Source organism: Lontra canadensis, unplaced genomic scaffold, assembly GCF_010015895.1.
Source record: "Lontra canadensis isolate GAN:19392208 unplaced genomic scaffold, GSC_riverotter_1.0 scaffold31, whole genome shotgun sequence".
In the NCBI taxonomy this organism is placed as follows: domain Eukaryota; kingdom Metazoa; phylum Chordata; class Mammalia; order Carnivora; family Mustelidae; genus Lontra; species Lontra canadensis.
The window spans coordinates 13,034,384-13,050,344 of NW_022631025.1; the positions used below are offsets into that span (position 1 = coordinate 13,034,384).

Below are 15,961 nucleotides of genomic sequence, written 5' to 3' on the forward strand. Positions count from 1 at the left end.
GAATGAAGGTGAACTCAAAGATCAGAATCTTGAAACAAATACCTTTATCTCTGGCTTTGGAAAAAGAACAAAGGGAGAGTTTGCAAATGCGCCTTTTGAAAAATCTTGTAGGATTCTTAGGGAATTAGAGCTTTAACAGTTTTTATTAACCTCTTTGTTTCCTAAACAAATCAATTTAGTATTCCTGAATAGTTAGTACTATTCTGTAATTATTCATTAAATAAAGCTAGATACTAAATACTAAATAGTACTGGATTCTAACTTGTAAATGATACTAAAATGAGTACACTCGCTTGTGGTACCCGTATGAACATTCCTTGATTGTAGTACAAGGATAGTATTACTCTTTGAGCTGCCCTGGGTAGGGATTATTGTTACGGCAGAGACTCATTTTTGCCCATTGAAAAATTATTTCAGAGTCTGATTCAAGTCTGTGGCAGCTCCTCAGTTCCACACATTGTCTTTCAAAATAGCAACCAGATCAGAGATGTTTGAAAGTGTAGAGGATAAGAAAGTAGCAAGGTGGGAATTGGGGAATTGATAATTCAAGGAATTTTTGCAGAGTAGCAAATGAGAATAAGATTTTATGAAGCCTGGGGAATAAAAGAAGGAGAGAAAAACTAATAAACACTCTTCATGGCCATAGTATTGATAGGTTTATTTCACAGATGTTTTGAATTCTACCTTCAAGCCCCCTAAATTGTGAGCTTCCTAAAGAGGGGATCATATCTGTTACACGTTCTTTGAAGCCCTTATATGATACTCAACCAACAGAGGCTTCATGAATCTTACTGACCGACAATACTGAGTAAGGGGAGGATTGGTAGAGCCTTGAGGTAAGAGCCATAGAAATTAATTTATGTGAACAATTCCAGAAAATGTAAACTTCAGGAAAGGTTCCTGGTCTCTGACTAAGCCAGGCAAGCTAGAGAATGAGCAGAAGGCATGATGTCAGCCCCGATTTTTGTGGCATTTGGAATCTCTAGTCATCCCTGTTAGTTCACTTTTCATTTCAATTCATCATTTGTTTATTGAATATAAACACGCACTGGTTTTACAAAGATACAGGTGACATGATTCTTGACCTCAAGGCACTCATGATGGTAGAAGATAGTCAGTCAAGTAGAATACCACATGTTATATGGTACGTTAGCAAAATAGACAAAAAGACACAGGGGAGCCCTGAGTAAGGGGTTGTTAATATTGCCTGTGAAGGTCTAGGATTTGTGAAGGATATGACCTCTGAGTTAGATTTTACTTATCTTTTATTTCTACTCTCTATTATCCCCCATACATCTCTCTCTTTCCCTCCCTCCCCTCTCTCTAAATTTCAAATAATTCTTTACCAACGCTCACCTGAAACTGCTTTTACATCTCATTCTCTTATTAGCAAGGTAATAAACTTCCAGTCTGGTTAATAAGAACAGGAACTAATAGTATCATTGACATTTTCTGATGTTTGAGTCAAACTAGAGAAAAGAAGAACTGAAAGAATGAACAAAAGTTGGTTTTTTTTTTGATTTGTAAATATTTATTTAATGAGGTTTAAGCACTTAGAAATTTGTCAACTAACCGAAATAAAAAAGTTGGGGGGCAAAGTCCATTAGGGATTTGAGAGATATTAGTCAGCTGAGGAAAACAAAGAGGAAGGTAGCTCTAGGGGCAAACCAGAGGCTCTAACAGGTGGATACAGGAGGAAGCCAGGAGAGAGGGCTTGGGCAATACATGGACTTACCAGGATTTTATTACTGCTCTTGGGAGCTCTCTCATGTTCAGTTTGGTGAATTACTACTTGCAGGTGGATAGAGGAAGGCAGGAACTGGAGTAGTCTGTGATACACATTTTCCTTCATAATTCCAGGCCTGCCTAAAAACAGTTCTAAAGCAATAAGAGAATATAAATGGTCAAGAAAAAAATAAGAAAGTCATTAAAGTGGTGTTATTCATTTATAGCGTTTCTTAATTTTTCTGCATACTGTAACCACTCAATTATTTGGCATGTATCATAAAATAAGAGATTTTTAGAGATAGGATTGCTTTTAGAGCTCTTCCATCCCATGTTTCACATTATAAAATGAGGGAAATTTTGAGTCACAGAAGCATGTTCAGGGTCTTATAGCTATCGAGTGGCTCCTAATCTCGTATTCTTTCTATTCCTAGTATTCTATCAATAATTTTGTTGCATTGATTTCCAACAGCATTCTCACTGACTGTTTCCAGAACACAGACCAACTCCCTTCAATGCCGTAACTATCTCAATGGGGAGAAGGAGTTGAAACAGATCCAATCTTCACCTTTCATAATAAACACACAATTTGCGAATTAGCTTCTCAAGTAGAATGATGGTAGGTTTAAGATTTACTCTTGCCCAAGGTCTCTACTTGGTCCTCTGAATAATGACCTCATAGAGGTTCCCGCCCTGTATTGTAAGATGACCTAACCGGACAGCACAGAGTTCTGTTGTGGCATCATGGAAGAAATCATCTACTGGGTATCCTTGAGCTCCCTAAAAACAGAATTCTGCACTTCCAAAGAGCCAGAGATGCCAGGGGGAAAAGACATGTTTCAGGCCTGGGGCAGAGCTAGCAAGTGCCTGAACAGTCTAATTAAGCCATGGGTTGGTTTGTTGCATCCAAGGTTAACATACCGGCTCAGCTAAGCAATGCCGTATAGATGTAGGTGAAGAGAAGCAGAAAAAGATTTATAGAACACTGTGAAAGAGATGCAAGCATGACCTCTTGTGGCAGAGGAGCTTATATGATGTGAAGGGTCCGAAAACCTTTGAGGTGGAGGCTGGGAAGTGGAGTCTCCTCTTGGAGACTCAGGACTTCTCTCTGGACAGCCCCCACAGCCCCCAAAGTATCTCTCTGGAGCTCAGTGCTCTGTCATTTGTAAACACATGTCACAACTTGGGGCACCTGGGTGGCTCAGTCCGTTAAGTGTCTGCCTTCAGCTCAGGTCATGATGCCAGGGTCTTGGGATCAAGCCCTGCATTGGGCTCCCTGCTCAGTAGGGAGTCTGCTTCTCCCTCTGCACCAACTTGTGCTTGCTCTTTCTCTCGCTCTCAAATGGATAAATAAAATCTTAAAAAAACAAACAAACCCACATGTCATAACTCATCAAAATTCCCTTTAATTAATAGTAGACTCCCCTGGGGGGGAATAATATATGTTTATAAAAAATAAAATTATTAAAAAACAAATAGTAGACAAATGGCATTTGATATTGGCTAGGTTAGCCAGTCTTATGGCTGCTCAAAGTCACGGTCTACCAAGCACTGTATTTTTGATCCTGTTTTTGAGTACCTCCTGATGGGGCTTACTAATCTGGAGGAAAACATATTTCATTAAAATGGTAAATAGGGAGATTGTCTAGTATGTGTGCTGTGAATTGAATTGGCAGATATGGTATTATTTGAAGTAGTAGAATTGGAAGAACAAGTTCAGGTCAGAAGAGGATGTCTTCGTTGGCAAATACTTGGAGACACAAAAATGACGTATGAATGATAAAGAGAAAAGGCTATGGTTTTGATGTTCTTGTGAGCGAGAGGGAGGAGCTGAGGTGGCATTTGGAAGCAGCTTGAGCTGGTATCAGATGGCGAGATCATTTGGGTAAAGATTTGAGTTGTGAATAAAGGGAAATGCACTCAGTTTTCCAGCTTGTGAACATCTTGTACATTGCACGTGGATAAATGGTGAGTGAACTTTGCCTCCCCTTTTCTGTCGGTCAGCATAGATGTTGGTGGGATGAAGCCCTAGAAGGGACAGAAGAGGACAGTTAACACCTATCATGTTAAGTAGGCACATACATTAAATTTCATCTTCATAGCAACCCTTCAGAATGAAGATCGATAATTTTTTTTTTTAACATCGTATAGGCTGTTTAGTTTGTTTTTGTTTTTTTTTAAAGATTGTATTTATTTATTTGACAGACAGAGATCGCAAGTGGGCAGAGAGGCAGGCAGAGAGAGAGGAAGGGAAGCAGGCTCCCTGCTGAGCAGAGAGCCCAATGCAGGGCTTGATCCCAGGACCCTGGCATCATGTCCTGAGCTGAAGGCAGAGGCTTTAACCCACTGAGCCACCCAGGCGCCCCATGAAGATCAATAATCTTCTTATAGGGGTGCCTGGGTGGCTCAGTTGGTTGTACATCAGGCTCTTGATTTCTGCTGAAGTCATGATCTTGGGGTCCCAGAATGGGCCCTGCGTTGGGCTCAGCACAGAGTTTGCTTTTATCCCTCTCCCTGTGCTTCCGCACATCCTCACCTTCTTTCTCTCTAATCTTTCTCATCTTTAAAGATTTTATTTATTTGACAGAGAGAGGGAGAGTGTGCACACAAGCTGGGGGAGGAGCAAAGGGAGAGGGAGAAGGAGGCTCCCCACTGAGCAGAAAGGCCAATGCGGGGCTCCATCCCAGGACCCCGGGATCATGACCTGAGCCAAAGGCAGAGACTTAACCAATTGAGCCATCCAGGAGCCCCAGTAATCTTTTTATAGTTGAGGGAATTTGGACTCAGAGAGGTTGGTCAGTTTGCCAAACACAGCACAGGTAATTAAAGGAGGTACTGAAATTCCAGGTAAAATGGGGCTGATTTTAATGTCACGTTGTTGGTTTACTTCTAACACACCCCAAGCTGATTCCTTCTGCCCTGCTCACTTGTGCTGTATATCGTCCTTGAAGTCTGTCCTCAGAGGAAACTGTTGCAGACATTCCAAATGTTTTCAAACAGCAGCTTCCTTCCTGATTTTTCGGCTGCAACTGCTCTTCTAAATAATAATCTTCCAGAGCGACAGTGTCTCCTCGCAGACATATGTCAGTTCTCTGAAGTTCCTTCATCTCATATTGTACTGGCCACATTTAGAAGAGATATTTTTGTGATATACATATGGAATAACATCTTTTTTAAGGGATATTTCAGTAGTTCAAATGCATCTTTATTTTCAGGGAGTACCCCCTTATTTACGGAGGTGTAATTGACATACAGCATTATATTAGTTTCAGGTGTACAGCATAATGATTCAATATTTGTATATATCATGAAATCTCCACAGTAAGGACTGGTTAACATCTGTCAACATACACAGCTACAGAATTCTTCTTGTGATGAGAACTTTTAAGATTTACTGTCTTAGCAGTTTTCAAATATGCAATACAGAATTAGTAACTGTAGTCTCCATGTTCTACGTTGCATCCCCATGACTTGTTTATTTTATAGCTGGAAATCTGTACCTTATTACTTCCTTCACTCATTGTGCCCATCCCCCACCTTCTGCCTCTGGCAACCACTAGTCTGTTCTCTGTATCTATGAGCTTCTTTTCTTTTTTTCTTTTTCTCTCTGTATCTATGAGTTTTCTTTTTTTCTTTTTCTTTAAGATTCTATGTACAAGTGAGATTACACATTCTTTGTCTTTCTCTGTCTGACTTATTTTAGTTAGCATAATGCCCAGGGTCCATCCATACTGCCACCAGATTTCCTTCCTTTTTATGACTGAATAATATTGCATTATACACCCCCCCACACACACACCCACACACACCCCACTTTTTTTTTTTATCCATTCATCCATTGACAGACACTTAGATTGCTTCCATATCTTGGCTATTATAAATAATGCTGCAATGACATGGGGGTACAAATATATTTTCAAGTTACTTTTTCATTTTCTTCAGAAAAATACCCATCTGTGGAATTACTGGACCATATGGTATTTTTATTTTTAATTATTTGAGGACTCTCCCTACCATTTTCTGTAGTGACTACACCAATTTATATTACCACCCTCAGTGCACAGAGTACTTCTTTGAAGGGGCAAATACCCTTCATTTTGGGTTTCCTAAGAAATGGACATCAAGACAATATTAGATACAGGATATGTTTTGGGGGAAAATATCTACCAACAAGAGTGGGGAGAGGGAGCACAAGTAGGTGGGAAGAGTCTCCAGTTAGCAAAGCTAGCCTCATTCCTGTGAAAGGAGAGAAGGGGGCTGAAGATTGAGCAAGAAGAACTTCAGTCTACAGTACTGTTCTGGAAAAGGTCTTGGCCAGTCAGATGAATCACCAAGCAAAGTGTGTCCATTGGAGAAATCCCGTATCACTGGTTCTAGTATTTCTCATCATTCTGGATCAGGGGCCACCTGGGAGGATGTGGTCTCAGGACCAGCACATTGTGTTCCAACTGCTTGATCCAAAGTGGTGGCGTCTAGAGGCCGTGTCCTGAATGCTCTCTGAGCAGCACACCTGTGTGTTGCCAGGCTCTGAAAATGCGACTTGGTTTCTCTACTGTAGATCAGAACTGTTACTGATGTGCTGTGCTGCTCTGACTTCGTTTCAGCAAGCTTCCAATAACCAGCATGACCTCTTTGTTCCCGGCATTGTCTCAGCCTCACTTAGGGCCGGCTTGGCAGAGATTAAACGCTAGATGATAAACAATCTTTTTTTTTTTTTTAAGATTTTATTTAATTTATTTGACAGACAGAGATCACCATTAGGCAGAGAGGCAGGCAGAGAGAGAGGAGGAAGCAGGCTCCCTGCTGAGCAGAGAGCCCGATGTGGGGCTCGATCCCAGGACCCTGGGATCATGACCTGAGCCGAAGGCAGAGGCTTTAACCCACTGAACCACCCAGGTGCCCCGATAAACAATCTTTGAGTTACAGCAAAAGTATGACCCCAAGCCAGACTGCTAAGCCTCTTGGGGACAAAGCTAAGCCTGTAGATTACCAAGTCCTACCCGGACATATGGCTCTTGCCTGGAATAGAGATCCTGTGATTTGGAAGGGGTAAGGATCTTCTCTGTATCTGTAGTGAGACTCCTTAGAAGACTTCACTGAACAGGGTGGGTGCTGCTCAGGCATGTGTTGCTGGGACTGGTGGCATCCAAAGGCTTTTTGTCCCTGGCTCCCATATTTGCTTTACTTCCTCAATGTCCGGTACAGGTATCTCTGGTGTAATAGGCTTGTTAGGTCTGATTAAGAGAAGAGGCATCTCAAATTCTGCTCTCACTCATAGGCCTCTTAATCTGCTACTCCTACATGTCGATAGCTTGTGACAGAAGAGATCCCTGGGTCTGCTATTAGCTGTCTTGGTGTCCTTTTATTCTGTAGACTGGTGACAATGGTCCCTTAGGGTTTTCATGTCTATCCATGCTTTCTTTAATTCAGCAACCACTTCCGGTTTTCACCATCTCTCTCAAGCTGCACCTGGCCAAACCAAAGCAGACCTTTTTCTTTTTGCCAAACTTTGGGGTGCCTATGATCCTGATGTCACACTTGCAACACAAAATCAGCATCCCTTCTTTGGATGTGATCACAGAACCAAGTCTTCCGTTCATTAATTTAGTGAACACTTACTCTGCATTTGTCAGATGCCAGGCAGTGTGGCAGGCGCCAAGCAAAGGTGAGCAAAACCCAACAAGGTCTCTGCCCTCCAACACTGAAAGTCTAGCAGAATAATCAAATAATCACAAAAATAAAAAACTATGACTGTGCCAAGTACCACGGAAGAAAGGTAAACAGTATCAAGAGAATGTGTATCAGAGAGACCTGGTTTGTGGCCTAAGAGAGGGAGGTAGAGGAGAGCAGAAATTCTTCTGAGAACGTAAGATTTGAGTTCAGCTCTGAGGAATCAGTCTCAGTTCCCAATTTGAGAGAGAGGAGAGGCATTCTAGAAAAACGAGCCTAGCAAGTCAAAGGACCTGTCATGGGAGAAGGTTGACCTACTCAAGGCACTGACTGGAGGTTAATGAAACTAGATAAAGGGGCATTGGGGTGGATGGCCTTACAGTGGTATCAAGACATAGGGGGCCCTCAGGAATCTGGGCCGTGACTCTTTTTTTCTCAGAGCAAGTGAAAGTAATTCAGGTGAGTGGTAGGTGAGTAGCGGCATTATCAAACTTGGAACTTAAAAAGGTCAATGAAACAGAGAGGAGGAAATTGGATGTGAGGACAACAAGGAAGAGTCTATCGATATGTGAGAGCATCACATGTCGATAAATACCAGAAAGCAGAGAGACTAAGACTTTTTTGGAAGAGCTCAGTTTGCCTGGTCGGAATTTGCTGATATTTTATTAGCTGCCAACCTAATAGATTAAAGGCTGAGCCATCAAGTCAGATTAGAACTTCACAGTCTATTAAATTATCCCATATCCCAACAAACAGATGGCACCAGATTTTGACTCTGATATGTCTGCTGTGACAATAGATTATTTAAAGTCGCAAACACTTGAAAACAATTCAATAAAAACTCTGTCCCACATTCCAGCATCATGGACCTCCAGTAGAGTGCTTATACATTGTACTTGAAATTAATTACATTCATTGATCTTAAATGTTTGAAATAAAATACATGCTGCTCATGTAGGATTGAAATTTTCTGAACTTCATTTTTTTTTTCAAATAGTTTATTTTCTCCACTTTTTTTTTTTTTTGTATTTCCATTTGTTCAAAAACTCCTTTTAAACTAGATAAAATGAGAGGCACCTGGGTGGCTCAGTGGGTTAAAGCCTCTGCCTTTGGCTCAGGTCATGATCTCAGGGTCCTGGGATCGAGCCCCGCAACGGGCTCTCTGCTCAGCAGGGAGCCTGCTTCCCCCTCTCTCTCTCTGCCTGCCTCTCTGCCTACTTGTGATCTCTCTCCCTGTCAAATAAATAAATAAAAATCTTTAAAAAAAAAAAAGATAAAATGAGGTAAGGTAATTCCCAGTACAGGCTATATCCATATAACCAGGTACATCTCTTCACATACATGAATTTATGATGCTTCATTTTTCATTACTTTACAGAACTAGTAGACAGACGTAGAAGAGCAGTAGTCAATTAAACAACAAAACCCCATAATACAATGCTTTTAATCTCCACCTTGTGAAACAAAAGAACGTTTTTCCCATTTGGGAATAACCTATATGGAGAAGCTCATTTTATAACACTGAGAATTTCTTATTTTCTAAGAGTTTTAGGCAATGAGTAGAAAAAAATTAAGGAGTTTTGGCAACATTAGTGTTTCTCAGACACTATCTTGGTGTTTTAATTCATTAAATCCCAACATAAGATTGTTATCATCATGTAACTGTCTTGAATGATTTACTCTCTTTTATTAAAATGGGTAGCAGGGAGAAGAAAAACAGAAAAAGGTGGTTTAGATGATAATTTGAAAGGGCTTAATCTCACTGAGGATTGCTAATGACCACCAGAAGAAATTTTTCTGTTCATTCAGTCATTCCGCAAACATAAATTGAGTGTGAGGTGCTGGGAATGCAAAGATAACTAATATTTTTTCCCTGCCCACAAGGACCTTTTGGTTTAATTGGATGTGCAAACAAACAATTGCCGTATGATGGGACAGCCTCAAGCTAACAGATACGTGTCCTAGGCACATGGAGGCATAAGGGAGGGAGGGTTCTGTGTGGCACTTTACTGGAGTTCAGTTTACTGGAGACCTGAGAGGACCCAGTAAAGCTGTAACTCTGTTTTCCATTTGAATTATGAATAATTTGTTTGAAAGGGGAGGCAGATGGGCACCAAAATTTCACATTCATTACCAGTGGGGGCCAAATGGGAGAACTAATCTGAGAGTCTTAGCCAAATGGACCTGCTAATATGGGACTCCAAATTGGTCCATCTTATCCTGGGAAAGCTTATTTCCTACAGGAAGAAAGTTATATTTGGGCTAGGCAACTATAGCTAATTCATTCCAAAAGTATGGATCTGAGAAGTCACTGTGCCTTCCCTGGGGGGCAGTGAGTAGAGGGATAGTGGGGGCCTGGGGAGTATTTCATGAGGTGGAGCTCTGTGCACCTGAAGGAAATAACCATTTCCCAGTAACAAGGAGCTCTGGTCTAGGGGTCAGTAAAGGATTTACAGAGGTGGTTTGAACTGGTTTTAAAGGAAGAGTAGGAATAAACTAGATTCTGAAATGGGGAGGATTGCTGGGAACAGCATTCCAAGCAGAGGAACCTGCATGCACCAAGGCACGGAGGCAGGAAACAGTGTCATACACTCAATACCCATGAGTAATTCAGCAAAGCTGGGGTTTAGCTGGTGTTTGGCATTTTAAAGGTGGGTGTCCTTAAGGAAGACCGTTTCATTCATTTTGGGAAGGAGTCCGACTTTTATTCTATAGGCAGTGGAGAGCACAGAAAGTTGTCAAATAGGCTGGAAATGTGGTCGTTTTCCCTTCAGAAGGTTCTGTGTGAATATGAGATGGACTTGGTTGGATTTGGTATAAGATGGAGGACGAGAGGGCTGTGAATGGCTGTGGTGTACAGAGAAGGGATCAGAGTCACATAGGATCGTGAGACAAAAACTACAGGATTCAGCTAGTAACTGCAGGTGACTTACAGGTGAAGGTAGGAAGATAATGAAATACCCAGGTTACTGACTGAGATGACAGATAGGTTTGGTGTCATGCCCTGAGAGAGGAAGAAGAAGGAGGCTTGGGAGAGCTTCTTGAGTTCAGGGTTTCTGTGGGATAGCCAAGTGAAATAAGATATATATCGGGCCTTGGGCATATTAGCTAGAATTCCCAACATTAGTGTCAGTTGTGGACCATGGCACAGAAAGGACAGATGGAAATGCTCTTTATGGAAGCCCACACTGTTTAAAATGCAGTTGTCATAATGAGAAGAACTCCGTCATGGTATTTAGACAGACCTCAGTCTGAATCCTGCTGCTTAACCTGTGAGACGGTAAGATAACCACTCTGATCTTCCTAACTGTCATGTGTAAAATAGTAGTATTAACACCTAACTAGCTGGTTGGTATTAAAAAGTAAATAAAGTTGTGTGTGTAAAGCACTTGCACAATGCCTGGCATGTGGTAGATGTTTAATAAGCATTTCTTTCCTTAAATGCCTATTCATGGGCACTTAAGTCATGAAAATGTCCATTTCTTGGAGGGACAAGAGAGAAGAGGGAGCCCTGGCAGAGAGGGCATGGTATCCACAAGCCAGAAAGGGGAACAGGGCACCAACAACATGAGTTCTCGGGGAAGGCGGCCAAGAGACGAGGGTGCTGATCTAAGGATAGGCACAAGAAGCAACTGTCTACTTCACAGCTTTTTGAGGGTGGGAGCTCAGAACTAGAGTCCTGTAGACAGGTAGTTAATTCCAAGTATTGAAAACCAGAAGTTCTGCAAAGACTCAGCCTAGCTTCCTCTCTGTAATCTACATGCTCCCCAGCTCAGAGCCATAGAGTGTCAGTTTCACACTCCCAGATCTGGGTTGCAGTAAAAAAGAAAGGCAAAGGGAGGTGAGCAAAGCCTGAGGTGGAAGCTTGGGGAGTCTGGGTGGAAGGAAAGAAGGCAGCCACGGGCAGGATCTCAGTGTGTGCACGTAGGTGCCGGGCTGGCTGCCGTCCTTGTGAAGTTAGCTGAGGTTTGTGGTGGGGGTGTTTTAGCCTTCTCACTCCTAACTTCTGTCTGCTTTATGAGATATTAAGTGATGTCATGTCCTGTCTTACATCTAGACTTGCAACTTTCTTTAACATTAAGATATAAATGACTGGTAATGGTACAGAGAAGGGTAGGAACGTAGACCATGGTGTAGTGCCCCCTCCCTTCATATGCCCTTAGCAGGCATGACCAGAAATTACACCTTCTTTTCCTCCCACCAGTTTTGACTTCAAGATCCTCCCTGCCCCAAAACCGTCGTCTGGCAGTTACTACAAACTGAAAAGAGTTGCTAAGGGTGCTGAAACTCATTTACCATCCTGGGGATGGAATGTCGTGTTTCTCAGTGACGACCTATTTGCCATCATGAGAGATGCCAAAGGGGTGGAGTTCTAATATAATTTCAGGTGACAGATAGTCATGAAGAGGATGTTTTGCAGGCGCCTCAACCATCTGGGCTCTTACTCCCTCTACGCATCATGTTTGGCAAATAGTCAATTCTCAATAAAAAGTTAGTGAGCCAAACAAATACATGAGTTGATTCCTAGCAACATCATCACAACATTCTCTTTCTGGGGGAAACGTGTTGGTGACTGTGAATGAAGACCAGCTACAGCACTTAGACAGAAACGAGACTCTTAATAGACAATGTGCAAGCATGGAACCCAGGGATGGATGGGAATATTTCATGCTCATTTGAAACTTGGCTCTGACTATGGCTTCTCTGTCACAGATTTTGGGGGGGGGGGAGAATGCTCCCACAGGGAAAGCTGTGTGCGCTGACATGGAAACTGAATAGAACTTTGGCTAGGCTAGGAGTCATTGCTATTTTAGTCACTTCCAGATGTCTGCTGTTGGAGTTTTAAGGGAAAGGGAAAGATGTGTGGAGTGTGGGGGGCCCACGGGGTGGAAGGGGAGGGCTGTTTCAAGTCACCCTTCAGTATGCTACTAAGATGAATTGGATAAAGCTTTTTTAAAATTGTGTTCTCAGTAGTGCCTCTTTTATTTACGTGCTTGATGGCACATGGAGTCGTAGGCAAACTGAAGAAACCCTTGTGAAATCATCAGGATTCCCCCCCAAAACGAACCTTATCCCTTTGGGTTGCCATCTAATATTTATGAAGTGCCAAGCATTGAATGGTACCCACACCAGATGAGCCATCTGGCCCAGTAGCTATTGTGCTAACCTAATAAGTTCACCAGATGCTTGTTGTCTATCTACTTTCTCCTTTCATGTTGTGTTAGAGGTGTCTCTTAATCCCGGTGCTGCCATTATAAACTAGAAAGTGACATCAGGTTGTAATGTTCAAGTATGTGGAGGTGAGGCCTTTTGGAATCTTCAGAAGGGGTGTTCAGGTCCTTCTCAAGAGGTCCTGGTACCACCATGGATCAATCCAGGGGCGTAGGTCAAAAGACCCAACTGGGTTGGGAGGGTTTCTTGTGTCTTTGTTTCACTGGGAAGGAATGGTGCTAGCATGATATAAAGGGTGAAAAGCAAAGCATAGGAGAAGCAGTAGAGCTTGTAGAGTTAAAAAGAACATGGATTTGAATCAGACAGACCCAGTTCAAGTTCAGACTGTCACTTGCTGGCTATGTGAGCATGCACTTAACCTCTCTAAAGATCAGTTTCTTTATCTGCAAAGTAGAAATAGGGCTGTTGAGTCTTTGCTGGGTGGGGGAATCATGGTAGATAACACCCACTACCTTGTTTAACCAGGTTGTGAGCTGATCAGAAATAAGACAAAGCTTTAGACAGATGGAGGTCGACATGTTGTCTGTATTATTGTTAAAGTTGATATGAAAAAATGTGGCATCTTTCTGTGGGCATGTGCGCTTCACAGCCAGAACTTCCTACACAGCAGCCGCAGCCCAGGACAGAATGCTCCCTCCAGGGGTAGGGCATAGCATGTGCTTTCGCAGGATACAGAAGAGAGGTGGCCTGCGTCATCCCCATTTCTTCCTCCATGCTCTGCTGTCAGATTAGCATGAGGGGACAGCATGAGAAAGTGGGGAGAAGCTGCGAGTGTTACATTTATGGGTCTTGCCCTCACGGAAGGCAACACCAAGAGTGGAGGAAGATCCATTGCCCCTAACAGGAGCAACCTCAGAGGGTTCTGGTAGGGATTCTGTGAGCTGAGGGAACATGTTTGGCAAATATTAAACGTTCAACGAAATGTATTAATTGATATTATTGCATTGTCATCAAGCATGGGGATAACAGCAAGGAAATGAAGTAAGGGTCATTTGCAGGGGAAATTATGTGTTGTCCTCATGGGCAAGAAAAATAAAGACTTTAGGATATCTTTAAAATGGACAAGAGGCAAGTGCCTATCCTAACTAGGCTCTCTTATTATTGCTCTGGGACAGGAAGGCCCGCCTGAAGTTTCAGGATGGGTGGAGGAGACTGGATTTACAATAGCTGAGAGGAAGCAGAGTTTTTAACTAGATGAATGTGAAACAAGAAGATGTCATTGAACTGCTTGAGGGAGATCCTCCCAGTGATTATTCTCCTGGGATGACTTCTGGGTCTTGGGTAGTTGACCAATCCCTCTCTATGTGGTTTCTTCTTTGGGTCATGAGATTAGCCCATGTGCTTCCCCAGTCTGAGGTTTCTGCTAGTTCTTTAGCCCCAGATTATTCTTTTGGGTAGGATTTCTTTTTTCTTGAGCTGGAAAAAAAAAAAAAAAGCAGACAAAGGCAGGTGTGGTGCGGGGAAACGCTTCCATTTTTACCTATATCCCACGCATTCCATCCTGACCCTACTCAAAGCCCATGAGCTCTCCTGAGATTTTCTTCCTTTCTTCTGAGATTTTGCCTGCTAATTCTTACACAGTATTAAAACACAAACTTGCTGCAAATCTCAAAAGCAATAATTATTCCAGATCTTTTTTGGCCTCTGTTTTGAGCTAGGCATGATCTCCATTTAAGGCAATTTTCTCAGTTGCTGCTCTTAAATCTTCCTTTGGGGAATTAGCATCTGGGGGATTTTCTCCTCTTCTTCTTCCACCCTGCCTCCCCACTTTAAGTGGGCCTTAAAGTCCCTGGCTGTGCATAAATGATGTTAAAGGTAGCCAATTGGTCTTTCTAAGATTCAAGGGTTCCTCCAGAGGAAGCCTCGCATTGGCAAGTTGTTATTGTCTCACTTCACAAAACACGGTAATTTCAAGTTACCGCCAGAGAGATGAAGTCAGAGGGAAGCTGTGGCAGTGGAAATGTAGTAACACAGAAACATGCTTCCAAGCTGAGAGTGAAAACCAGTGAATTCGAGGAGAGAAAGATGAAGACCATGGCAGAAGAAAGAGCATCAGAATATGCCAATGTTCTCCGTGTAAAGAGGGTTATTCAGATAGCTAGGGAGATGGGAATTCTAATTACCTGGCAGATAATATTAAGGAAAGAGCATGTAATTGCATGAATAAACTCGCTTGCTCTGGGAGAATGCTCTAATAGTCTTGATGCGCACAAGGTTGTGCAGATCTGTTCCCTTGACCTCTCACCTGCTTTTCACCTTTGCTCAAAGTGAGCTGAGTGTGAGCTGACACACAGCTTCAGTGATTCCGGCAGAAGCAATCTAGCTGTGGCTCAGGTGACGGGAAGTGGAAACTTGCCATGACACTTTGAGGAAACACATTTCCGATCCTCCCCGAATGTTAAGAAAGCTCTTAAAATTGTAAATCTAATGACACCATGAAGTGTGTTTTGATGTTTCACTCAATGGGCATTTCACGGTAATGGCTCCACAGCTGAGCAAGCCTATATTTGGTTAAAAATTTGGCCTATTTTGAAGTCCCTGAATTTCAAGTAAACCAAGAGGCTGCCAATCAATGTGGCAGCTGAAACATTTGCTCTACGAAGCAAAAACAATAGGACTCAACTCCCAAGTTTGAAAATTAATGCCATTTTGTTGTTTCTCTTAAAAGTTAATCTTTTTTCTTTGAGTTGCTCTTTATAACATCTGCTAAGTGGCTTTGTTGTTGGATTTTAGGGCTTGGCGCAATACTCCATCCTCTTTTATGGATATTATGACAATAAGCGAACAATTGGATGGATGAATTTCAGGCTGCCGCTCTCCTATTTTCTGGTGGGGATCATGTCCATTGGCTACAGCTTTCTGGTTGTCCTTAAAGCGTAAGTTTCACGGGCCTCTTGGGAAGTGAGCCATGATTTCTGGAATCAAATAGTATTAATTTAAGAATGGGATATAATTTTTATCCTATTTTATATCGAGAGGATACTGAATCTGTAAGAGATAAAATGTGGTTTTAATACCAACACTAATGTTAGACTATGACATTCCCCAAACAAAAGGGTTGAACACAAGCTCAGGCCTTTAGATCATCTCACTGGGTTGCACTCCTATCTTGTGTTTAAACCAATTTTGAAGACACACCTTTTTGAACTTCAAGGTGTGACTCCATGTTGCAAACAAGGCAGGGAAACAGCTGCTGCCCCCCCTTTCTTTGTGTGCAGAGAGGTTTGCAAGTTGCAGAATCAGCTCAGTAGGCAGAATCTGTATTTCTGTGCTCATTAAAAAAAAACAAAACAGAACCAAAGTAGTCACTCAACCAAAAAAAAAAAAAAAAAAT

General features: G+C 42.2%; 1 protein-coding gene across 1 annotated transcript in view; it reads left to right on the plus strand.

The window, feature by feature from the left end:
- TMC1 (transmembrane channel like 1) overlaps positions 1-15,961 on the plus strand; it is a 373,785-nt gene that overhangs the window by 315,307 nt on the left and 42,517 nt on the right. Inside the window, exon 13 of the mRNA XM_032866628.1 lies at positions 15,361-15,503. Coding sequence (XP_032722519.1) covers positions 15,361-15,503 — 143 coding nt within the window. The remainder of the gene's footprint in view (positions 1-15,360; positions 15,504-15,961) is intronic.